This window comes from Phaenicophaeus curvirostris, chromosome 14 (genome assembly GCF_032191515.1).
Source record: "Phaenicophaeus curvirostris isolate KB17595 chromosome 14, BPBGC_Pcur_1.0, whole genome shotgun sequence".
Lineage (NCBI taxonomy): Eukaryota > Metazoa > Chordata > Aves > Cuculiformes > Cuculidae > Phaenicophaeus > Phaenicophaeus curvirostris.
The window spans coordinates 3660868-3686708 of NC_091405.1; the positions used below are offsets into that span (position 1 = coordinate 3660868).

General features: G+C 39.0%; 1 protein-coding gene across 3 annotated transcripts in view; it reads right to left on the reverse strand.

Annotated features, from left to right (window-relative positions):
* CDH8 (cadherin 8) overlaps positions 1–25841 on the reverse strand; it is a 166232-nt gene that overhangs the window by 133089 nt on the left and 7302 nt on the right. For 2 of the 3 annotated variants that reach the window (XM_069868319.1, XM_069868317.1), the window contains exons 2-3: positions 11141–11231; positions 10785–11047 (exon numbers count right to left, since the gene is read on the reverse strand). In XM_069868319.1, coding sequence (XP_069724420.1) covers positions 10785–11047; positions 11141–11231 — 354 coding nt within the window. Of the gene's footprint in view, positions 1–10784; positions 11232–25841 lie in introns of those variants that run through there. The other variant, XM_069868318.1, reaches the window with a different exon arrangement.

A 25841-nucleotide genomic window follows, 5' to 3' on the forward strand; every position in this document is an offset into this window, starting at 1 on the left:
GAAGCCTAATTCTGCCTAACGATTCAGTGGTTTTGAGGTACAGTAACTCCATCATGCCAGTAAGCCTTATGTTCAATATATTTAACTACATATATTTATTTTAGCATGTTTAAGTTATTCATAAACTGCACAGGAATCATCTCTTACAGAACGTCCCACACACATGACAAGTAATCACGTGGTTTCTTAGACTTCCCAACAACACTTGATCTTCACACGTTGTGATTCCATCCTGGCTAGCAGGAGACAGCACTGGCTAGGGAATTTAACAGGGAATCAGAAAGCTTGTTCCCTGCTAGAGGGATGTGGACCCCCTGAAGGTTAATTGTGGATGTTGAAAATTACTTCTGTGCCCACATACATCTTTTGGTATTTATATTTTCTTCCTCAGTTACAGTCTGCGTATCCTGCTTAGACAGTAACAGCTTTGAGGCAGGAATTGTCTCCTACCCGACATAGAGGATTAAAGTTTTAGCTAAGGCTTCTCAATACGAATGGCAGCATTAACAGCTTCCACATTTACTGTTAACTTGGAGCACCATTCCTCATTTGCTGTAGCTCGGTTTATTAGAACAATCCCCCATACACACTGAGGGTACGTGCAAGGTTCTAAAAATTCACGCAACAGACAAGTCCATGAAGAGATTCCCATAAAAACCTCCATGGCTTCATTCTCAATTCAGTCTGCAAGTCCTCTCCTGCCAAGTAAAATCCTGGTATACGCTTCAAATAATTTAAGTAACTTCTGTTTGTTCATATGAAAACTCAATAAAAAGTAAAAGTCATTGTATATTTAATCAGCACCTGCTCTCAGTTAATCAAATATTATAACAAGTATGTGGGATACCCCAAAAGATAATTGAGACTTGTTAATTACTAGAAATAAACTAGTAAATTTGAAATATTGGGCTGGCATTTTGCATGAAGGAAGAAACACATTTTGCCTCTGGACAGTGTATTTTCTTGCCTGTATAACAAGGCAACAATGGGAATTGTGAAGCATGCCAGTGGTCTGCATTAAAAGCTTTAAACTACATAGGAATTAGAGAACAGGTTGCTTGTAAAGCAGACAATTTCAAAAAAAGGAGGAGCTAAAAGAGAATAGCACGTATGCCAGTGACTGTATTTAGAAAAATTGTTCTGTAAAAATATGGTAGATTTTCGCTAAGCTGTTTGAGTGGAGTAATACCAGATTCTGAGCCCTTGCATCACGCTTTAACAATACAGGATTATGTTGCATCAATTACGTTGCAGATTATTCCAAATTACTTAAAAAATAAGGGTTTTTTTTCCCATTCAATTTAACATCCTGGTTTCCTAGGTTGGATGTATAACACATCATAGCTCTTAATGATGCTTGTAGCTTGATGACCTTAGGAAACAATGTGATAGAAGAGCTACAGTTTGGTTCAATTCTTCTATGTTCTGTGTTCTTCACACCTGGATGCCCATCACCAGCTCTGCACACACTAAAATGCACCTTTTCTCACTTGGTAACAAGACCCCTATTGTATGCAAGCAGTTCTCTCAGCAAGGGAAAAGAAAACTGGATAATATGATTTCTGGATTTAAATCAGCAGATGACAAGGGCCCTCTGGTACTGCTAAAAAATATCTTTTGCTGGTTTTACCTACAACTGAGCTCCTTGCCTCCAGTGATCCTCTCTGAGTCAGTCTTTTATTTCATTCCGTTCCCTCTCATTGAGGTGATCTGACAGCAACGTGCAGCACATAAGGCTGAAACACAAACCCCCAGCTTTGCTCCTGTTCACCAGGGGGTGGGTGCGTAACAGTTTTTGAGCTCAGACCCCGAAACAAGAAAAGGGATTTCTTACGTTTCTCCTAATGATTCCTCCTTTTAATTCAGGAATGGCATTGATAGTCTCCAGGGAGAGCTACACTTACTTTTTCTTAGCTGCTGGCATGACTGCTGTAAAATAAAGGCTTTGAAAAAAATTCTGGAAGGGGAATCTTTACACTAATAGAAAGTCCCCAGGAAATAGGAAAGTTATATATTACTCTGTATCACTACAGGTGTTCCTCAGGGGTAACCAAGAGGCAACTCATATACATCAATATTTGCCTGAATATCTTTAAGAAAATTATCTACATTTATTTTCAGTGGCACATGCCCCACACATTGCTTTCAAATACTAGTTACCTTTAAATACTGCCCAAAATGCTTATTGCAGGAAATTATTTCTGTAATAAAGCTGAAAGCTTCACATCCACATTAAATTCCATAGCATCAACATCCCTGGCTTTGTCCAAAAAAAACCACTGAAAAAACAAACAGAAGACCCTCAGCTGTGAAGTCCTTGGTCTGTTGCACAACACAAGTTATGTCTTCCTTTTTCTTCTTTTGCTTTACTAGTATAGGGAAAACCCTCAACTTTTAAAACAGAACTTTCAAGAAACAAAATTTTATATGAACTCTTTTTCGTTATTTTCACACTCAAACTAATTTTTCTTGTGATTACTTGCGTGAACATCTAAAAAATAGATCCTAAAAAGACAAAGCTGTCCAGCAGACAAGAAGCCAACCTTCTTCAGATGTAATTCACATGAGGAGGTATCACCCACATCAGCTCTAGAGGTCTTACTGGAAGCCTTCAGACACTAAAGGAATTAACCCCAAAGCGTTTTTCATTTTAATACAAAACTATCTTTAAAGTTTCATTACATGAAGCTTTGACAAACTGAAGAACATTACATCAGGACCTGACATGATAAGACCTTATAACAGCTTTCTGGTATTGAAAGGGAGCCTATAGGAAAGCTGGGGAGAGCCTCTTGATCGGGGAGTGCAGGGATAGGATGAGAGGAATGGTTTTAAGCTGAAAGGGGAGATTGAGATGAGGTTTTAGGATGAAATGTTTTCCTGTGAGGGTGGGGAGGCCCTGGCCCAGGCTGCCCAGAGCAGTGGTGGCTGCCCCATCCCTGGAGGGGTTCAAGGCCAGGTTGGATGGGGCTTGGAGCCCCTGATCCAGTGGGAGGTGTCCCTGCCCATGGCAGAGGGTGGGACTGAACGGATTTTAATGTCCCTTCCAACCCAAACCGTTCTATGATTCAATGAAAACAATAAATACACTCACTTTACTGTTCGAACATATTCTGTCACTTCTGGGAAGTCACTACTACTTGAGTTTTTCAGGGCCCTATAGGAAATATGTTTATCAAGTTCAGAAAGGACAAACTTTTAGCAAAAAAACCACCATCACAATTGGCACTAATTGGTAGGTAAATTGACAACTGGAACTGAAGCATCCTGACAGCACCAGAGGTGGGCCCTACAGGTAGAAATTGAAAACCATTTACTAAAGCAATGTTGGAAAGACTAAACGATCATAGGGCATCTGCAGAATATTATGTGGAAGGCGCTACTTAATTTTTCATACTGTCAGTTCAGCATTTTGCATGCATACTTAGAAAACATTTCAATTAATTGAGAGAAAGAGAAAGTGTTTTAATCAATATATTGAACAAAAGTACACAAGCTTCTTATCCTTCACAAACAAAACAAAATTCTCAGCGTTAGCTACTTTTTCTCAGAAGAATAGAGGTCTTTGTGGCTTTAGAAAAATGTGACAATAAAATTTAAGTGAATAATGTTAAGGTAACATCAGGGGATCCAAATACCTAAGAACACACCATTAAGCATATCCACCATTATTTAAAAAAACCAAAACAAACCAAAAATCAAACTAACCAATCCATTCCACAAATGAAAAAAAAAATAAAAACCCCAACCCAACTCTTTGATGTTATTCCACACATATTGCCTGTGAAGATTCAAGATGTGAATCACATCAGAGAGTTGTTCCCACTTTAGTAAAGAAAATACGGACAGCTCAGACAGTGCCGTCTTTTGCAGGTTGACCTTTTACCATGCAGGTTACATAAGCTACCTGACATTCTAATGCATTCCTTTAAGTGTTTTCCACATTAGTGGTCAATATGGATATGCACTGCTTTTTTTTTACTCTATTGCTTTAATAGTATAAGGCAGAAATAGAGGAGGTGTCTGATGGAATGCTTCTTCGAAGCCCAGAGCAGTGGTGGCTGCCCCATCCCTGGAGGTGTTCAAGGTCAGGTTGGATGGGACTTGGGCAGCCTGATCTAGTGGGAGGTGTCCCTGCCCATGGCAGCAGGGTTGGAATTAGGTGATCTTCCAGGTCTCTTTCAATGCAAACTATTCTACGATTCTATGAAGTTCTTACCAGTGCAGTTGTATTAGCTGACAGAAGGAAATTTTAAGTTGTGACTCTATTCAAATTGTGTTCCTATCATGCCCCTCCCCGCCCCAGTTAGAGATAAGAGAGCATGAAAGTGTTCAACCTTACTCAGTGATACTCCCAGAAATATAGAGAAATGAGATTTTAGAGTCTGGAGATACGTCCTGTTGGTTAACTCCAAGAGAAATCAGTAAAATTTTTTTTATGCTGTGTTAGAAAATGCAGACGCTGTTGGCTCACTTCAGTTCAACTGACTTTAAGTTCAGACCTTGCAAGAAGAAATTTCTTGGAACTTGTAAGTGGTTAAAAAGAAACAAATGAAATTTGTGCAGATTCAGGAATACAAGTTTAAAACCCACTGCTTTTGTCAGACTTCTAAAAAATGGTTTATACTATGCTTATTGTCTTTGCAGCAATATTTAATTGAGAAGGGTTTTTCTCAGATCTAGTTATACTCTTGCTTACTAAGCGGATTTAGACCATGTAAACTGGAACATTCAATGAAGTAGACAGTCATCTCTTCCCCTTCAGAAGCACACAAAAGGCAGGGGGGATTATATTTTCCATAAAGAATATAGTAGCAAAATAAACGATACATTCCAGCTTCTGAGAGTTTATTAAACATAAGTAGGAAAATTAGTGTATAATTATGGTTGCAAAACAACAACAAAAACCTGGGGCTGAGAAAGTAATGCTGACTTTGCAACACTTCAGATATTGAATATTTTATGGCAAGTATTTAAATCATAGATAGTGAAACACACAAATGTACAGAAGAAGGAAAAGAGGAGAATGGATATAATCAGTTGTTCTAACACAAACTTTAACAATGCATTAATGTAGGAACACATTATACCCTATGAAACCTGTGCTAGGGCTGTACTACACCTACATGTCACTGTAATTTCTTGTATTCAGGGAAACAGCATGTAATCCATCCTTAAAGTAATGAAAGCCTTAGTTACATACCTTTCTGGTATGCAACACTTGAGTACGACAGTATTTTCAGAATCACAAGCTCAATGCAGGACTAAGAAGGAAAACATATGGAAAGAACTCGTTTAATTAAAACCTTGTTTACTTTGCATATATGTTTCCCTTGTACTTCAACAGAACTGTTTATAATTTTAAACAAGTAAGATTTTTACCATTTCCTTGTTAAGAGATAAAATGTATGTTGGCAATGAAATCAAAGATTGCATAAAGCATGTATAATGTAGAACATACAGCTTGGAGCTATTTATAAGTGCTCTCTGCATTTCCAGGTTCGGTTTTTACAGTAGCACAGCCTGAAGCCCTTCACTGTGCAAATACGATGCTTCTCTACTGTTCCTCGTACAGGAAAATGATTTCTCCTCTGAAGGCCTGGACCTCAGTCCCATACATCAAGGGAAAAATCTCCATTGCTCTAAAAAGCAAAAGCTGCTTGGCTCCCTCATCCTACAAGCCATACCAAAAAGATTTGCATTTAACAGCATGAACAGAGACATTCCGTGTATGTCAGAAGCAAGGAGGAAAACTCTACCGTCACCGATTAAAAATGCCTAACTGAGACTCCACTGCACAGAAGAGCTGACCTGGGCACGGTCTTCCCAAGTCCCACCAACTCTGCCTGGTTTGTGTCATCAAATCATAAAATGGCTTGGTTTGGAAGACACATTAAAGCCCATCCAGTTCCAACCAGCTCCCTGCCATGGGCAGGGACACCTCCCACTGGATCAGGTTGCTCAAAGCCCCATCCAAGCTGGCCTCTCCTGCTCCAGCTTTTCTGAGCCACTTCTCAAGAGTTGGCACAACTCTTGAACTGACCACAGGCCACAGATGTGACACAGCACACAGGTGCTACTCTCCCCTGGCCAGCTCATCTTATGAATCTCTCATTCCCTCATCACAGAGACTGTGTGCAAAACATGCAATGTGTTAAGGATTTGAGACTGGAAATGGGCAAATTAAAAAAGCCTGGGGAAGGTTCTTCGAGAACCTCAGAAGTGCTCCCAGGAGTGATTGTGCAGAAGCAGCACCCATCTGACTGACTGTTAGGGGGATTTTGTGTTCAGACGTAACTGCTGATTCCTTTAGCAGTGAATGAATCAGTAGAGAATACACAAGTTAAAAGTAAAAATTACTTTTGTCACCTCTGTTCTCCCTACTGTTCTCTCCATGCACTGTACTTACAAATGGCAACCGTTAACACATGAACTGTCCCAGGTTTTTGGTTAAAAACTTCTGTTAAACCAGATCCTATTCCATTTAAAACATCACAAGAAATGCACTTTCCATAAACCAACAGCCATGATTTCGTACCCAAACCCTAGTTTCCTAATGCTTTTTAACTCTATTATCTGTTGCACTGTGAATCTGTTGGCTGCCTCCTGTGGAAGAACAGTGGCATCGTCTGCACTGCATATTTCACAGCACATCGTCCATGGTGCTGTAAATGCTTGCAGAGGAGACTGAGAAAATGCGGCAGTGTATATCACAGAAAAGTTCAATCTAACTAATCAAGTCCATAGGGACAGCACATGGTGTCCCAAGACACTTCACTCTACACTGGGAGGGCTGCAAACTGCTGACAACAACGCGCACTCTATGGAGTTTGCTAAAGTAGATGCAGCAGCTTTGTAAAATACCTACCTGCTTCTATGGACAAAGCAAGAAAAAGAAGAAATTAAGCATGAATGGATATTTGTAAATCTATTTTTCGGTACTGCATTGCTGGGGGTGTTTAGCCTGGAGAAGAGGAGGTTGAGGGGAGACCTCATTGCTCTCTACAACTACCTGAAAGGAGGTTGTGGAGAGGAGGGAGCTGGCCTCTTCTCCGAAGTGACAGGGGACAGGACGAGGGGGAATGGCCTCAAGCTCCACCAGGGGAGGTTTAGGCTGAACATTAGGAAAAAAAAAATTCACTGAAAGGGTCATTGGGCACTGGCAGAGGCTGCCCAGGGAGGTGGTTGAGTCACCTTCCCTGGAGGTGTTTAAGGCACAGGTGGACGAGGCACTGAGGGACATGGGTTAGTGTTTGATGGGAATGGTTGGACTGGATGATCCGGTGGGTCTCTTCCAACCTGGTGATTCTATGATTCTATGAACAAAACCAAACTCATTTGAAGCATGTCACATGGACATGAAAAAGGTTACTTTGGAGGTCTCTCAAAACACATCTATACATTTCTACATGTACAGATCAAAATAATACGACATTTATTATAATACCATGTGTCAAAAGAAATGCAATATTAATACAGACAGAAGGAAAAGCTCCAATGTTTGTAGCATTTCATAGAGAAAGCTCATAAATTCAGAAGTCATCCTAAGAAAGAAGCATTCATACACATTTTTACAGATGTAGGAACACAAGTAAAGCTGCTTATTTTAAGTTCAAGCTTGATCCTACTGAATATAATGATGAAAACTGACATTTGAAATAAGTATTTTTCAAACTCATTGGAAGAAGTTCAAGAAGGACAGCAAAAGATTTTCTCCTGCCCTCTACTCAAGTCATTGAAGAAAACTACTGTGCCTTAAGAAAGAAGTCACATTAAATCCTCTTATTAGTTTCACACCAGATTCATTCATTTATTAGAGCAAATACATTGAGAAAGCATTTATAAATATATATTCACACAGAACAGCAATGACTAAGTAACTTTGAAGGGTGTGCAGTTGTATTGATACAGCTAAAATTCTGGAAAATTTAGCCTAGAAGCTGTTTCTCCTGGAAAAACTAAGTAGCCTAATAAAAGATATTACCTATCTTTGTAAATCTTTCCCTGTACTTCAGGAATTTTCATATGAGATCTTTTTAACTGGCAGAATGAATGCATTAACTCTATATTCAGGCTTTTCTTTTGAAGTTATTTGTATTCTGTTTATATTTATCATAATTAATCTTAGTTTTCAGTTTTATTTTGCTGAGACACATTTCAATTCCATCAAAATCAAATGCTTCTGCTCAGTGCCTTTCCACGCACTGACATGCAAAACATTATTTAAGTATCAATATTATCCTGAGCAGTGCTTAAAAGCTGAATTTTAGCTGTCAAATGATAAATTTGTTTGGACATTATACTTTGAACATATGAAAAAAGGACATACAAGCAACACTGCCTCTGTAACGGCACAAAAGCACATCTCTGTCCAGAAAATGCAGCAAATAGGTGGCATACTCGTTTGGTATCCTACTATTAATTCTATTCTACTGTTGGTTTCCTAATGTTAAGCCTCTCTCCACAATGTTAAGCCTCTTTACATTAATTCACTACATCATATTTTACAGAGTGCCCTTCATTCAAAGTCTGGCAATATAAAAAAGAAGAAGAAAATGAGGGTAAACCATGGGGCAGAAAAATAGTTGATAAAGAAAGCCACACAATGAAGGAGATGCCCTAAGTGTGCAAATCCTTTGGCTGGGGGCAAATCCTATGGCATGGGTCAAAACTGGAAGGCTGGAGGAATAATATAAGTAGAAAAGAGATGAGGAGGAATCAGGTGTAGTGAGTCCTGAAAAGGAGGTTATTTTAAAATTGCAATGGATAAGAAACCAAAGAGGGTTACAGAGGACAAGCCACAGCCCAGCTTCATGGAGAGGGAGAACATTTTGCTTGTGACATTTTATACATTTAAGTTTGGGGAAGAAGGGCTGCCGAGAGCTATAATTGAGGGAGTTGCTGCTTTATAGTCAGGAAGGATTATGAACAGCTCTGAAAGATGCAGAGTACCTCTGCTCCCACTGACTACAGCAGAGTTTGAAAGCACCCACGCTACTCATAAACACAGGAAAATAAATAAGTCAGATATAGCTCATTTATCTGGAAAGAGTGAGGAAATACAGATAAGAATTACAAGAATATTTTAAGCCATTTTCATTAATAAATCAAGAATTTCTTCCTATAGGAGCAAATTTCACTATTTGCTTGTTTGCATCTATATCATACAGTGTTTCAATTATGCAGTCACAACAAATAGATTACCACAGCATTTTAGAGTAGTTAATTCTATTCAAAATGCCAGGAAAAGATTGGATAATGTCCTTATTGGTTTAACTTAGTTTAACCCATCCACTTCTGTTCACCAATTACTTGGAACAATTCAGGATACTATTTTAACCAACCCCCCCCCCCAATACTGTAGAAATAGTAAAACTTGGATACACTCTGAAAATCAAAGTTCTACAGAGTACAACCTCAGTATTCTCTCCAGCTACTCAGAAGCAACTCAAAATCATTTTAAAATCTTGACCAAAATAGTCTAAAAAGAACAGGTTTGATAAAATATTTTTAAGATCTGGAATAAGCATATTGTTATCACTCTGAAATTGAGACAGGTTAGTAACCACAGAAAAAAAAAATAAAACCAGATATATAATACTTGATATAAATGTAAATTAACAGAGCCCTCAAAAGTCACTGGATAAAAGCTCATTAAACCTTCTGACTCTAAATTTAGACTGGAAAGTAGCCATACTAGGGAAAACTTAGGAATGCACTTGATCTGTGTTCTCTTCAATAACAGATACAGCTACTGACTATCCTTATATTATTATATAATATGCTACTAATTTACCAAGAAAATTTCCAAAATTATCATGAAATTAACTGATGCCCATCATTTCTGTGCTCTAGATTTTTTACTCAGCTTCAGTAACCAGGTAAGATGATGATAATGTACCTGGTTATTCAAAGGGAACTGAGCCTTAGTGATAAACAACCAAGGTATTTATAACCGCTTTGTATAGGCCAAACATGCATTTAGGAACACAGAGTTCTTTTCCAAGAATAATTCTAAAGATAATTCATTCCTCATGAATGCAGATGGCCCATGATCTCTTTTCAGAGAAAGTGCAAGGCTGATTCACAAACTGGGGGTAATACACTGAGCAACAGAATAAGCTAATGCATGCCAACAATCAAGGGTTTAAGGCAACAGGCAGGCTAAGACACATAGAAAAACGTGATGTTTTTTCTTGTGTTATCTTCCCAACTTGAAAGTTAATTACAAAATCTGTGGCAACATTATTATTTTGAAAATGTGCACATCAGAATCTCCTGATAAACCAGTCCCTTGTCATTTGCTGAACAGACCACACTTCCCTGTTTGGTTTTGGTTTTAAAAATTCTCAGAGCATAAATAACTTCTGTGTAATCAGGTTGGAGATAGCAAATGACCTTTTTGAACGACTGAACAGGAACACATCTTGAGTGAATAAGAACAAATGACAAAAAGCTGCTTTGGTGAAAATCTTCAGCTGACAGAGGTGAAGAGTGGTGACTAATGATATTAAATAAGGGATGTGTACGTGCTTGTGTGCTTTTGTCAAATGGAAAATGGAATATGCATAATTTTGTTGTAAAGAGCAGGTTAGCTAACCAGGAAAATGTCTTCTTAAAATGCAGTACATGTAAAGAACAAATGCATGGATATTAAGAGAAAACTTTCAGAATAACAGAGCACCTCCTACTTGGACTTCTTAGAAGGGACCAGATGACTGAAGACCTTCACATGCTATACATTTACATACTCAGAGAGAAAAAAAAAACATATCTTGCCTTACCCGGCCAACTAGTATTGGTTCAGGTCCAGAAAATTCTTCCAATACGAACATTTGATTCCAAACCCAGCCTCTCTTGGAGCGGTTCAAAACTCTTTGTTCTTCAGTTAGCCTTTTAAGTCCTGTACTGGATCCACTTGGTAGTACTTGAGATTGATTCATTGGAGCCATATAAATGGAAGGAAGGACAGTAATCCATAATATTATTAATGGAGTCCATGTATCCATAAGCATTTCCGTTAGTCTTTCTGGCATTGTACCACAAGCTACGCAAATCACCACAGAAATGAAATTATTATTTTGCTTTCCTCCAGACTGTAGCAATCCAATTCATCATGCAGTACAGAACATTTACTTACAGCTCCTCCATGTGTTTATAGCACAGTCAACGTAAAAATAGCTTAGATGATAAAAACATGATCCACTGAGTTTTCCAGTCATTAAAGATTCCTGATGGGGGAAAAAAAATGGCCAAATTAGTGACTAAATAGCTTAGAAAAGCATTCTGAAGTATCTTATTTACTTTTACATCATAAACAAGCTATATTAGATGTACAATTTGTAGTACACAATACTGATGCATATTAAATGAGTTAAAAAAATAAATAAAGTGATTCTGAGAATTCCTTCATTGCTTGAAATACCGAGAGAAGACCCAAATATATGATTACACACACTCAGGAAACATTTCACTTGCGGTTTGTCTTAGGGACTGAAGAAGCTCATGGTCTTCCTGCTAGCTTGTACTTTTTACATAGTCAACTATAAATACTTAGCATGTCAAATAATAAAAGTCAAACAAAATAATGTTCTTGTATACAGACTTACTCTGCTTTCCTCCACAATAAAAAATGAAATTGCTTCTAGGAAGTGCACAAGGCCCCAGCAGTACGTTCTCATTTGAGTAATCATCTGGCTGCAGCAGCACATAGCTCAGCAAAACCTTCCCAGCCCAGCAGAGGAGCAGGACTGGTAAGTCTGCTGTGACATCCACGACCCTTGAACCAGATCACTTCTAGAATCTAAGCAAGCTCATTTACGCACATCTGCAGAGCAAGACTCCCAGTGTCCCTCTCACTTTCTGAGAAAACACACAGTCAGATTTTATTTTAAAGACATTTTCCTTGATGGACACTTGAGAGTATTTTCATAGAATCATGGACTCATAGAATAGTTTGGGTTGGAAGGGGCCTTAAAGCCCATCCAGTTCTACCCCTGCCCTGGGCAGGGACACCTCCCACTGGATCAGGGGCTCCAAGCCCCATCCAACCTGGCCTTGAACACCTCCAGGGATGGGGCAGCCACCACTGCTCTAGGCAAGATCCCCACCCTCACAGGGAAATATTTCTTCCTAAGATCTCATCTCAATCTCCCCTCTTTCAGCTGAAAACCCTTCTCCTCATCCTATCCCTGCACTCCTTGATGAAGAGCCCCTCCCCAGCTTTCCTGTAGGCCCTCTTTAAGCATGCTAAGGCAATTCTAAAGTCTCCCGGAGCCTTTTCTTCTCCTGTTTTGCCTTTCATTTCCCCACCCACTCTTTTCTGTATTAAAAGTGCACACCATGTTCCCTCTCGGTGTAAATATTCCTTGAAATGGAAAAGTCAGATAACGTAGTAGGGCCTGCTAACACCTCTGTGACTGGCAAAATCCAAACTGCATCTGTGGATCCCTCTGAAGGAAGGGCTGCATTACAGCTACTCTGACGAGGCCAGAGGTCTGTAGAAAGATTCCTGAGACATTTTCATTGGCTGATTCACAGCTAAACAGTCTCATGAGAAATCACCATACTCAAGACAGAATCATAGAATCATATAATCATAGAATAACCAGGTTGGAAGAGACCCACCGGATCATCGAGTCCAACCATTCCTATCAAACACTAAACCATGTCCCTCAGCGCCTCATCCACCTGTGCCTTAAACACCTCCAGGGAAGGTGACTCAACCACCTCCCTGGGCAGCCTGTTCCACTGCCCAATGACCCTTTCTGTGAAAATTTTTTTCCTAATGTCCAGCCTAAACCTCCCCTGGCAGAGCTTGAGGCCATTGCCCCTTGTCCTGTCCCCTGTCACTTGGGAGAAAAGCCCAAGTCCCTCCTCTCCACAACCTCCTTTCAGGTAGTTGTAGAGAGCAATGAGGTCTCCCCTCAGCCTCCTCTTCTCCAGGCTAAACACCCCCAGCTCTCTCAGCCGTTCCTCATAAGGCCTGTTCTCCAGCCCCTTCACCAGCTTTGTACTTTTAAGCTTACACTCCATCTTACGCTGTTTTGTTTCCACTTTAAAATGATTTCCTAGTGTCGCATGTCCATGAAAATCTTGAGGGCTTGTTTTTTGGTTTTTATTTTTGGTTGGTTTTTTTTTTTTTTGACGAGGTGGGTTCATATATACTCATGGAAGCAAAAGTCAGCTGTTATTTTAAAGACAAACAACGAAAAAAGTAATTTTTTTTTAATCTTCAGTAATTGCCAACCAACTGTGAAATCTGTTTCATGAAAACCTGAAACTGTGAGAAACTTGTCTTGTTAAGAGGGAAGAAGAACCGTTATCAAACTGAAATTCAGTATCTCAAATAGCACGGAAGAATGGTAAGCTAATAGTGCGGTGCTTTGACAATGCATCCAGAATGAGGTGAATACCATTACAGAAGTAACTGTGCGGCTTAGAAACATCTTTAGGCCTCATTGCAGACTGAGATGGAAAGGAAGAAATCAGAGAATACAATGTGCTCTTGCAATGCAACTTGGGGAAAAATGTGAGGGAAGCAAGGGAGGCTCTTCAATCTCTCAGCATCCTCTCAGTCCCAGAAAATGGAAAAGCATGAGGAGCAAACAGTTTAATTGCTTGAGGGGAAGGGTCTGTCAATCACCCTCTGAAAACCTTCTTTGGTCTAAGGGATTAAAAGGAAGTTACCACTGCTGCTTTCTGGCATGTGTTAAAAAGCTACATTTCCTGGGGCGTATTTGGTGGTGGAAGCTATCAATAGAGAGAGAGACAAACTTTCACTGAAAGAGGTGAAGTTTGTTTGTATGGGATATTTGTGCATGTGAGGGGACTTGTGGGTGCACATGTCTGCCTGGGGAGAGATGCTCTGTATGCCTTCAGTGGAGAAAGTGTTGAGACATAGGAGAAATAGAACCCCTATAAAACAGAGTAATAGACATCATCTTCAAACAACATCCAGGATTAAATTCAAAACCGGGGTCACAAGCAGAAAACCCAACTTGAGAGTCCTTTTCCGTAGCTGAGAGTTTTCAGTGTTTATTTCAAAGTGATTTTTGATGCAGAGATAGGGGCTGACCAGAAACAAAACAGTACATTACAATTCTGTCTAAGAAAGCCTTAAAAAGAACCCAAGTGGGCTATGACTGACTTTCCAACTCTCCCAGTACAAATTGGTATAGATCTTTTTACTCACAGGACCAAATAATAAAAAAGCAAAGCACTCCTTTTCATGAAGAAGTTTTTTGAAAATGATTCCTAATTAAGCTACACAAGCTGCCTTCTAGAAGAGATGAAATAAATGAGATAAAACAATATGATGCTCACAGAAACATTTTTGTTTGAAGAAAGAACAGGATATTTGTTTTTCAGTCTGCCATTCTGAATCCTTGGCAAGCATTAGGTTCATTTCAGTGCATCCCTCCTCAGTTCCTCCCCCAGACTTCCTGGCTGTTACTCTTCACTAACTCCCATCAAATTTATCCGCTAGCACTAATGCTTAAGATGCACTATCACTGGACCGTTCTCACAGTAGCTCCCTATTCAGCTATACCTTAAGGCAATAAGAGTCAGAAGCACACCAAAAGTATTAGTTATGCACATACCATGTCACTAAGCCAAACGCAATGAAATAACCCCATGAAAAGTACAGTTACACAAGCCCAACAAACACAAAACTGAGAGATTCTCAAGTACCGAGAGGAAAATGTTAGGCAGTGTAGGGTAAAGAAAAATTCTGATGGGGCTTCTGCATGTATTGTTGTACTGCAGGGGAATATGAGCAGAGTGTAACAGCAGAGCTGGATAAATTTCCCTATAGTTCAACCTAGACTGCTGGAGCCTGTTGAGATTTATTTGAGAAACAGACTTTCATTTGGGATTCACTGCTCTATCAGTGAATCGTGGCATTTACTTTGTGCAATGCATGGAGATCGTACTGTCCCCAGATTTCTTTACTAAAGTTGGGAATGAATTTTATTCTCCGTTCCTGGGAGCAGAACATGATGTATGTGGTTGGGAGCTGACAGAAGCCATTCTTAAATGCGTGGCCCTGTGATTTTCATATTGGCTAGTAGGAAAATCAAGAAATGCCTGGTAGTTAAATTCATAGAATCATAGAATGATTTGGGTTGGAAGGGACCGTTACATTTCATTCAGTCCACCCTTGCTGTGGTGAGCAGGGACACCTTCAGCTGGATCAGGTTGATGTATTATAAAACCTCTGAATTATAGGAGGAACTGATATGGCTACTGAATCAGGCTACAGTAACAATATTACAAAGCCACATGTAAAGGGAGATGTGGCAATCAGGGGAGACTAGCAGGTGAGGCACAGTGGCGCTTTCCCTTCCTACATTATGCTGGGGTCTAAAGAAGTGGTGATTATGGAATGACAGCAAAATTATTCCAGGGAATCCTGAACTACCTTTTGCTAAGAATTGAGAAGAGGAGAAGCACACAGCCTTTGAAAAATGTAGTTCCACGTTCATAAAGATTTTGTTGGTACTGACAAAAACATAATTTTCACTTTGAATTTCCACATATTCAAATAGTTCTGGTCTGTTTTCTTTAACAAACCTTCACTGTTCTTCTAAGTGGTTTCCCTGTATAGTGTGCAATATATACAACTATAGATACAATTCTAACCCAGCAAAGATGTGTATAAAATGTTAAAAAGGATAAAGTGATACTAAAAATATAAAGAATTTATTTTATGTAGCAAATAGACAAAAGATGTGACGAACTGTCAGTAGCAGATATTCAAAACACTGTCTTCTGTTTCAACACTGTAAGACTGTATTCATAAATTTTATTCTCCATGCACAACCTGTAGAGAAACACAGATAAAGCTGAGTGGTTTGTTTTCCATTTACTGTGTGTGCTGATATAGTTTTACAGAAACATTATTCTCTTATCAGGAATCTGCATCTTGGAGCGCTACTTGTGCAACTCCAGGCCATGGAGTGCATAAATTTTATACAAGTGCAACAAAAAAAGTGATTACAACGAAGTAGAAGTTTATAACCTAACACTAGAGCATAACTAGCATATCAACTTCAGAAATTAAGGTAATATATATTGCAACCTCTTTTAGAACTAAACTCTATGTGGGTTACTTGGATGAGTCAATTGCCTGCATAGGAGTAGAGTCACACACACTGACAGTTCTCGTTCCCTGTGTGAGTGGTGGAAGGCTTTATGATGGCTGGCATCTCCAATGTAACTCATTTTATTACGATTATTTATAACCACCTTGCAGCTTTAAAAGGTGAACACTGGAATGCAGCAGATTTGGTAAAAAGATTAATAAAGTTCATAAAAGTAGTTTAATATATAAACTTCTTATTGAATAAGAAACAAAGTAATATCATAAAAAGCTTTAAAAAAATCAATTTATTTTTAGGTTTTAAACCACAGAATATCTATCTGGCCAAGTGAACTACTTTACTACAATGCTAGTGCATTGATTTACACCGTGACCTTAGTCTAAAAGATTTTAGAGCCACTTGCTTCTTCGCAGAAGAGCAGGAAGGCTGTCTTAAGAAGTGCAACAAAGTTTTCTCTGTATTTCATTCTGCATTTACCTTATCATGTGTAGTGATGATATGCAACAGCAAAGCCTTTTGACCACACTATTTCATTAGGGTGGATTCTATCAATTCCTAAACAACTGTTATTAAGGTAAAAAAAAACCTGAAGAACTGGTTTATTTAAATAAGATACACTAGAAATGCCATACAAATGTAATCTTTGCCTAAAGCAGGTTTTTTTTGTAGAATTTTCAGGTTCTTTTCTATATTGCACACTAAATGACCCCTTCAGTACATATTCAGAAGACTAGTATGAAACAACACGAGGAGATAAATGATACATAAAGGCAATGGAGTTCTAGTAAAAAATGGGTTAGAGATCTTTATGCATAATCTCTAACTTTGATGCTAATTCAATATAAGCAAATCCGCATTACAATACAAGCAGCCTCAAATAATTGATGAGAGGCGCTCATGTACCAATCACCTAGAGAGTTCCAGCCAGCAGTGTGACAGCAGGCAGGCAGCCTGGGCTTCTCACACACTTTCTCTGGAGCCTCGAAATTCCATCCGACCCATGTGGGCTTTCGTGTCCAGAAGAAGGAATTTAATTTAATTTCTGCCAGAAATAAGTATTTTTATTCCCGCAAAAAGGAGCTGTGGGCAATAGTTTTAATACAGGTTAGGAGAATAAAACAGGAAGGTTAATCAGGTGTCCCTGCAAAAATTTTCATCTTGTGACTTCCTTTATCTGAAATTCATTAAGACCCAATGAGTCTCTCTTTACGCTACAGCAGGTTTCCCACAGCTCATGATCAGGTATTGTATTTCCCATGTCAATAGGTCTGCGAACTTGGAATCCTTTTTGAGAGCCAGTAGACAGGTATAGCTGGTTTGTACCTTTTTAGTTTTTTCCTTTGTTAACATCCAAACCAGTAGCTTTTATTGTTCAAATTACTAGTTTTTTTTAATCTCTGACTATTTCTCTGCTTCCTATTTTTTTTTTTGTCCCCACAGTAGCTAGAGAATCTTCTGGGGAGTTTTTTAGCTTCACATTGTTCTTCCTATTCCTTAAGCTTTTTAGGTTTACATTTACTAATGCAGGTATCGGCTACGCTAATATTTATGTTTCCTAGTCCCGTTTCACAAGAATTCAGATGAGGTCCTCTTTCATCAATAGCTACAACACGATGCAAAGCCTTCCCACCAGGGGAAGCACAATTATCTTTCCTTCACTGATCATCTGTTGGCAGCAGAGGAGAGAAAGCCTTAAGTTTTCAATAATAAAAATATAAGGCCTTAGCGCTTCTTAGCCCTCTAGTCTCACTTGTAGGACTAATTCTAATTTCTTAAGAGAACTGTACTAAGGATTTTAATTTGCCATTAAAGCAGAACAAACCCAAAGTCTATTAGAATAGAACTGTCAAAACACCATAACCAACAAATAATCATGTCATCCTTGCTTGCATAACTTTGCTACATAGTCATCCTGTTCCCAGTACAGATCCATTACGTTGTACCTGAACTTGATTTTAAATTACCTTGGTTAAAGCAGCATTCTTATCTTTCCGCTGCAAAGGAGTGAGCACTGCTTGCCGTAAATAATAACTATTATTCCTCAGTGGATTATTCGTTTGTGTAAAGATTACTCATGTACCCCCCCAACAAATTAAAATTAAAAAGCAATTTCCCACCTTAACATGAGATGAAGAGGGACTGAGGCTGTAATCAGAGGCGCTACTACAGCAGTAGCTAAGATCATGCTTACAGTGTCCATTGCCAAGTGCCACTTGTGTGCCCTGGCTAGACTTTACTGCCTCGCTTATCTACCAGTGCAACTGTCTGTGTCGTCACTCCCTAACCCAGTTCTGTCAAAATGATCTTGTTAACTTAAACGCTTTTAATAGTAAGGTGTTTTTTAAACCAAATCATTTTGACAGAGCTGGGTTAGGCCATTGCTCACGCTATTCTTCCACCAAGAGTAAGTTCAGTCTGGGAGGTTCTTGCTCACCCCTCAGCATGCCAGCTGCATGTATCCAATAATTCTTCTCCATTCCCATTCCTTACTTTGCTGTGGGTTACTATCCCTGCAGTTGTGCTATTTGCAAGCAATACTGGAAGGCAGATCAGTGAAATGTGGGTTTAAAAGACAAATTTGCAACAACCCCGTGTTTCCAGAAGTCTTCTCCTTCAAGTTCCTAATGTAGATCTTTGCACTGATCTGGTTTACAGCATGGCCACACCAGCATGGTGCTCAGTTGCATCAGCACAGCTGAAGAGCCTATAAACTACGGGACAACAACAGAAAGTTCTGCAAACAGCTGTACTGCCGAAAACCATAAGAAGTTTGACTGTGTGCTTTAGAGAGCAGTCAGATAAACAGCTGAATCAACCAAACCGAGCAGAGGATAGCTTCTGGAGGAGAGAATATCCAACTAGGGACAATGAAAGTACTTAAATACAACTCTGATGGATTCCTAGTATATAACCATGGCGATCTGATACAGCTCTGTTCACTAATGCTGGGAGATCTCAGGGATGGAAACCGGTCCCACCGTCTTAGCTGCAAGCCAGGCAGCAGTTAGATTTGCTGTTGTGAAACAGTCTCCATCAGGAGGAGAATTCCCAGTGATCCTGGCCACAAGAAGCACACACTGGAAAGGGGCTGGAAGCAGCAGCGAGCCAACAGCCAGATTCTGGGCCATGTATGCTCCAGGCATAGCCCTAAATCAGTATTATACTTCATAGCTGATCTGAATTTCACAGACTAACAGTGATTTTAAGGGACTGTTGTGTCACCTGGAGTTAACTGTAACACAGAAAAGCATTATCCACATGTCCTTTCTTTTGGCCAAGCACCTGAAATTTCAGGGGAAGGAAAATGAGATGGGAAATGTTATGCTAACTCTGCTACAGAAGCAGGGTGCCATACACTTGAAGTTTACTTTGTGCTGTCAGAGACGTACAGGAGAGCATCCTGCCAATACAAGCCCAAATCAATTGTCCAAGTTTATTTTGTTATAACTTGGGTGGTGAATTGCTTATGGCTGCTCAGGGAACAAAAGGCAGCTATTGAAAGTATTACTTATTTCAGTAACAGTGGTAACAGACACCACCCTCCTCTTTCTTTTGCTCTTGGATGTTCTGTCCTACACACACAAAGTAATTCAGTGTACAAAGACAGGCAACTTTATTTTTTAAGCTTAATCATGCATTGCTACTCTAAAGATATCTGAACAGTTCTTTAGGTCATTAAGTGAGTTCTAAAGCTTGTGTCTAATGCTAAGGGACTGTTCTAAGGCCAGTGCTCATCTTTGTGTATGTCTCTGGACATAGAGCTGATGGAAACCACACACCTGCACTGAGGAAATGCAGAAAGACACATGCTGGTACAGAAATGCAACAGTTCCTTCAGTACTTAGACCTTTAATTGGGAGATTTATTCATCGAACTACAATATTAATATTAGCAAAAGCAGGTTAGTTCAGTTTTAGGGGTCCATTTCAGAGACAGAGGGAAGAAAGAGTTAGAAAAGTTTCTCTAGGATAAATTCCTCTTCCATGGTTTCCCTAGTTCAACTAGGCAACACCACGACTGATGTTCTGAAGTAGCAATGAGGCTGCTACAGGATACAGGTCATTTCACAACTTGACTAATGCTCTGGGATAAAGAGAAAATGATATGTAGATCACACTGAAATAGATCTTCTTTAATCAAAGTAATATCTTGTAACATATCATCCCTTACTCTCTGATTGCTTAACATGCTTCTTTATTGTATCTACAAAGTCTGTTTTACGTTACTGACTACCTAACTCTTTTTTATACTTTTTGGCAGATATTTACTTTCAGGAAAATATTTACTTTTAGGAAATCCTTTGCTAAAACCAAAAATATTATCCTGGACCTGTGATATTCTACTTATTGTTTAATTTCTATTGTTGTCTATACTGAGGATATTTTTGTTACTTATAGACAGTAAAATCAAGATGCTGCAGCTTAAAAGCTGCCAGTGCTCTGATACTTTTTACATAAAGCTGTCAGTCTTTCCAGAGTGTTCACTACTCTACCAGAATGCATTAAAAAAACGCAAACACTAAGTGTGTTGTTAGCATGTCCAAACTAATTTTTCTGCTTTATTATAACTTGCATTGTGTCATGCTCAGGAAATCCAGCCATGAATCCAGCTGTGCTAAATATTGTACGGACACAGGACAAAGAGGCAGCATGTGCTCCACAGTTTGCAGTTGAAGTAATATGAATTCTTTGCATTTCCGCTCAATGAAATGAGTATCTACAACATCTTAGGGTTGGGATTTTTTTTGTTGTGTATTTCTTTGACTTTTTTTTTCTTTTTGGTGCTCCGTCGATGTCTGTCACAACACCACCTCACAGTTGGGCTGAGAAGTCCTCTCAAAACACAGAGGAATTGAAGTCAAAGTCTGAACAACTAAGGTGGTCCAGTTAAGCATGACAAAAATAGTTGTATCTGCATAGCTTTCTTTCCATAGTAAGAGGAAGATGTGAACTGAAGTAGCTTTTATTTTCTATATTCCATTGATTGAAGTGATTTTCCTTTGATTAAATAGAACTGTGTTACATATGGATTTAACAGCTTCAGCTCACGCCAACCTCATCTCTCGCACCGATTCTCATTTTTACAAAGGTTCATAACATTATTTGAAGCCCTATATCACTTTTAAAGGAGGGAGGGGGGAGAAAGGCAAGTTGTGCACAACATGAAGAGAGCTCATAAAAGGGCAAACAGATCCGCCTGTGACTGAGAATTAGGTGTTAACCATGCTCTGCCTGGGGCACTGTTTATCATAAGAGTTTCAGCAGCTGGGATGTGCTTATCCTGTACTTGATGAAAAATGTTTAAATATTAATGGAGGACATAAATATCTTGCTTTCTGGGCTTCTTCTCCAGACTTCCTTGATACGAAACAGAGTTTTCATTTCTCTTGATTTTCTATAAAGGATATTAGGTATTCTCTACGTAATTAAACTAAACATAATAATTAAGGAAAAACTCATATTTTCCTGATGTGTATTCAAATTAGAATAAGAAAGTTATGAGTGATTCTATGAAAGCCACATAACATTTCCAGCCATGTACGTAAGTGTGTGTGTGTGTACAGAAAAAAACCCAACCTTTAACAAAGAAAAGGTGAACGTGACTGGACTTTTCTAGCTACAACCAGTACTTCTGTCATAAAACTACTCAAATCTTTTCTACTAGAACATATGAAATTAGAAGTGTGGGTCTTTGAATTTTCGTCGTTGAAATAGATGGCAGTTTTACCATCGACTTAATAAGATTTTTGGAAAGAATTAGGGTCCTCAAGCATGAAACTTCTTTGTTTGGCAGTTGCCAGGTTGAGGTTTTTGTTGGCTTTTTAAAATTACTATCTATGTGTTTTGTGTTGTTTTTTTTTAATCTGACTCGTGGAAATGCACAAAAAATAAAGCCCACAAACTAGAATACAAAACTCAATCCAAACTTCAGCAAAATTAAGTTCTGATGGTCCATTACTTAAAAAGTAATCACAGCTGTTACATTTAATCCATTAAGAGAGGTTCACATCTAACGTGTTTCCCAATTGCAAAACCCATCTACAGAGTTGCCTACCTCTGGATGCACAGTCAATTTGCATTAGTACTTAGGAGCTTTAATATAGTTATTTTTATATATGCATATTAAAATCCCATAAAAATATAAAATACACACATGTAAATGATTATTATAATCAGCAACTGCAAAGGAAACAGATTTCAATGGTTACCAGAGTTCCTCAAATTAAACTGAGCATTTCTCCTCAGTAGCAAGCTACTTTGACTAAAAGTAGCTTCCAAACTGGAAGGCTGAAACTGTGAACTAATGACTGCCAAGATGTAATGTTTTGAACTCCCACATCCAGGTGCAAAGACCAGTGCAAGATGCTGAAAAACCCCTTTCTGAGGCTGTCTACAACTTAGGCCCTGAAAGGTACAATAAGACCCTTCTCATGGAAGGTTTCACTTATTCAGATCCAGGGCTGGTTGGCATTATAATTCCAATCCAAACCAAAGTACCGGTCGTTCTCGAATGAAAATGATTTTCATAAGACACATAATGCTCAACACGTTAGAAAATCAAATCTATAAGCATTATCATTGCAACTCATGGATAAAAGCTACTCCTGTGACTAAACCAGGTAGAAATTAGTCTCTTGCCCGAAGTCAGATGCTTTAAGCTCTTAACCGTTGGTGCCGAACTGATTCAGAAGCTCTTTCATTCTCAGCTTAACACTTTAGATAATCAGTACCCAATGCTTCTTGGCAGCAAAGTTTCATTAATATAGGTGAAATGTCACTGTGTTGATGTCATTTACTTGGCTGACAAAATGAGAAATGTGCTGAAGAGCTTTTAGAACAACGGGGTCTATCTGAGGAGGGGCGTGTAGAATATGTATGTACACATTTGAAATCTCAGACTGAATTGGACTTTACTTTGTTCTATTTCTATCTGCTGCTCAAATAGTTACGTACAGGAAGCTATGAAGTGAGCTACCTTTTCTATGGCAACAACACAAAGAAAAATGTTGAGTTTCCATCATCTAATTTAATTCTATTGATGCAATCTTATGGCAGTGATGATGCTTAAATTGTTCCAAGCTCAAAATACCTTAGCATTTCCCTCCCACTGAAAGAATTTGGTTTCTATTAGCTTCAACTCATAGTTGGAAGGCTCTTATGATACAACGATAGTGTAAAAGCACATAATTGTCAGTATTAATAACATATCCAAAAGGTCTAAAGATATTGAAATGGAAAACAGAATAGAAAAGGAATACTGCTAAGATATGCAGTATCATATGGTTATTTGATATGCTACAAAAATACCTGTTCATACTATGTAGCATGAGTGGTTGCTATTATAGACTATGCATAATCATCACTTAGAGATATGCAGCACTAAAAGATCGAAGTACACATCCACATCTCCTTGTTCATAAATTTAGAGGTCAGTATTTTTTTTCCCCTTGAGCATCTCTCAGTTTTTTGGAAAAGAAATTATGTGTATGAATCAAGGGTCAAATGGGTGAGTTCCAGGCCCCTAATTTCATTCAATAAGTGGCTGAAAAAGTCCAAGCTAAAGTCTGTAGTACACTTAGGTTTTCTGAAATGAAGATTCTAAAAGATGAATTCTGCAACTGTGCAAGAAGAAACAGAAAGAACATTCAGGAAGTACGTCAAGGGGTGGTAGACCAAAATCTCCATCCGTGGTTGATTGTGTGTTCTTGCTAGGAATGGTTTTATATCCTGAAGGAAAGAGAACAAATGTGTTTGTTTTCTTCCTAGTCAAGAAGATGCAGCATATGCTAACAGCGACAGAGATAAAGCGTCCAGGGATCAATTAGCTTATTTGGTAAAGGTACAATATTGGTGGAAAAATACTGAAGATTAAAAATAACAAAAAGTGAATTTAAATCTGATTGTGGAACTACTTCACCCTTAACAAGTCTGTTTTGGACTTCAGTAGCTGGAACTGATGGGAATGACTAAAGTATACTGAAAAAGCACTGAGCGACTTTGTCCAGGGAGGATTCTTCTTCGCCTCAAAGAGATGAAAACTTTTAAAGTAAGTAAAGGTCTTATACAGGGATACTTCTTATTAAACCAGCTGCATTTGTTAAGCAGGCACACGTACTTCCTATTGATTTCTTAATATTGAAGAAAATGTCCAAAGTTAGTTTCTTGGCTAGCAACCTGCTCAGTTAACAAATTGCTCACCTGTATATTTTAAGAACAAACTTGCACGAAATAGTTCCATCCCCGAGGACACTGAAGGCCCTCAGCTTATAACCAGGCACAGAACTCAAAGTTCTTTGTAGCCATAATGCAAGTTTTAGAAAAAGAAGGGAGAGTTAATAAATAGCAAGCCTAGGCAGGAATTAGCAGATAGCTGCACTCACTCTGTACGCAGTAAGGTAGAACAGTAAGGCCAAATGGGTGAAAACCTTAGATTAGAATGTCACATGATAATCATTTCCCTTCCAAAGGTTCTCTTGTCGCAGACATTCATACAACTCGGCTGGAAGGTGACACTACAGAGAGCTTTTGGGTTTTGATGGTATAACAGTTTATAGTGCAAAATTTGATAATTGCACAGGTATTCAGAAATGCTACCTTCTAGCTTCTTCATCGTTTTATTTAACCAGAAAAGCATACAATAGTGTAATTTTTCAGTCTCCTGAATGTATTCATTATTTATTTATCTTTACCGAGAAGCCTATTGTGAAGTCTCTTCTTGTTCATAAGGGTCTGGTACTGAACACAGAGAAGGGACGTAATTCACAGAAAAGTACTGCGTATTGCTTTTTATCCTTATTGCAGAGAAACTCTTGAAGAATTTCCAAAAGAGGATGACTGAAGTTAAGAGGATTCTTTATGTGTGACTTCGGTCGTTATCAGCTCTATTCTTTAATTGAAACTGAAGTGAGCAGCTGTTTGCTTCCCTTCTATTAAGACCAAACGTGGCAGATTTGAAACAATAAACAGTTAATGTTAAATGATTCCTTACCATCAGCACCCCCCAGAAAACATCTGGCTGAGATACCCAGAGACACAAATGATGAGCCGCTTATGCGATCAAGTCAACTGTTTAGAAGTAACAGCCTTTATGAAAGTTGTACGAGTGTTTATTTCTGCTTTCAGAGGAAAGGAAGATGGAATCATTTGCATGAAACAGAGTGTGTGTTTGTGCCAGTCTGAGAGAGAGGGAGAGGGAGGGAGAAGCGAGGGTATAGAGTTTGATACCTGTTGGCAACACGAGCAGGTTTGTGTAACGCCGTTAACGTGCCAGGTTGGATTGATTCCACTCTATTTAGTCTGGTACTAAATGCAAACTGAATTGAGACAGATTCAAGACACGACTGAACAGCAACGAACCACGGAGGAATTCCTGCCTATGTTAAGCGGTGTCACCTTCACGGCGGTAGGCAGTGTCTAAATAAGGATTTGAATTAATCTCTTCTCTAATATCCACACAGAAGCTGCCATAGGCTTTCTGTGCTGAAGCTTTGCAGTGCCTCCCAGGCTCCCCAGCTGAGGACCATATACATTTCCGATACTGTCTAGCAGGGATGCTGTCTGGCAGCCCAGGGCTCCCGGTTGGGATGCTGCTACCCACAGACATTGTAGCCAAGCAGAATATAAGGACACATTACTCCTCTGTCTTCCTCAAAGAGAAGATGAAGCATTTAGTGGAACAGCAGCTTCAGGGGTTGACAAGACTCCTGCATCTCTTCTCCGGGAGCCTTGGTGATGC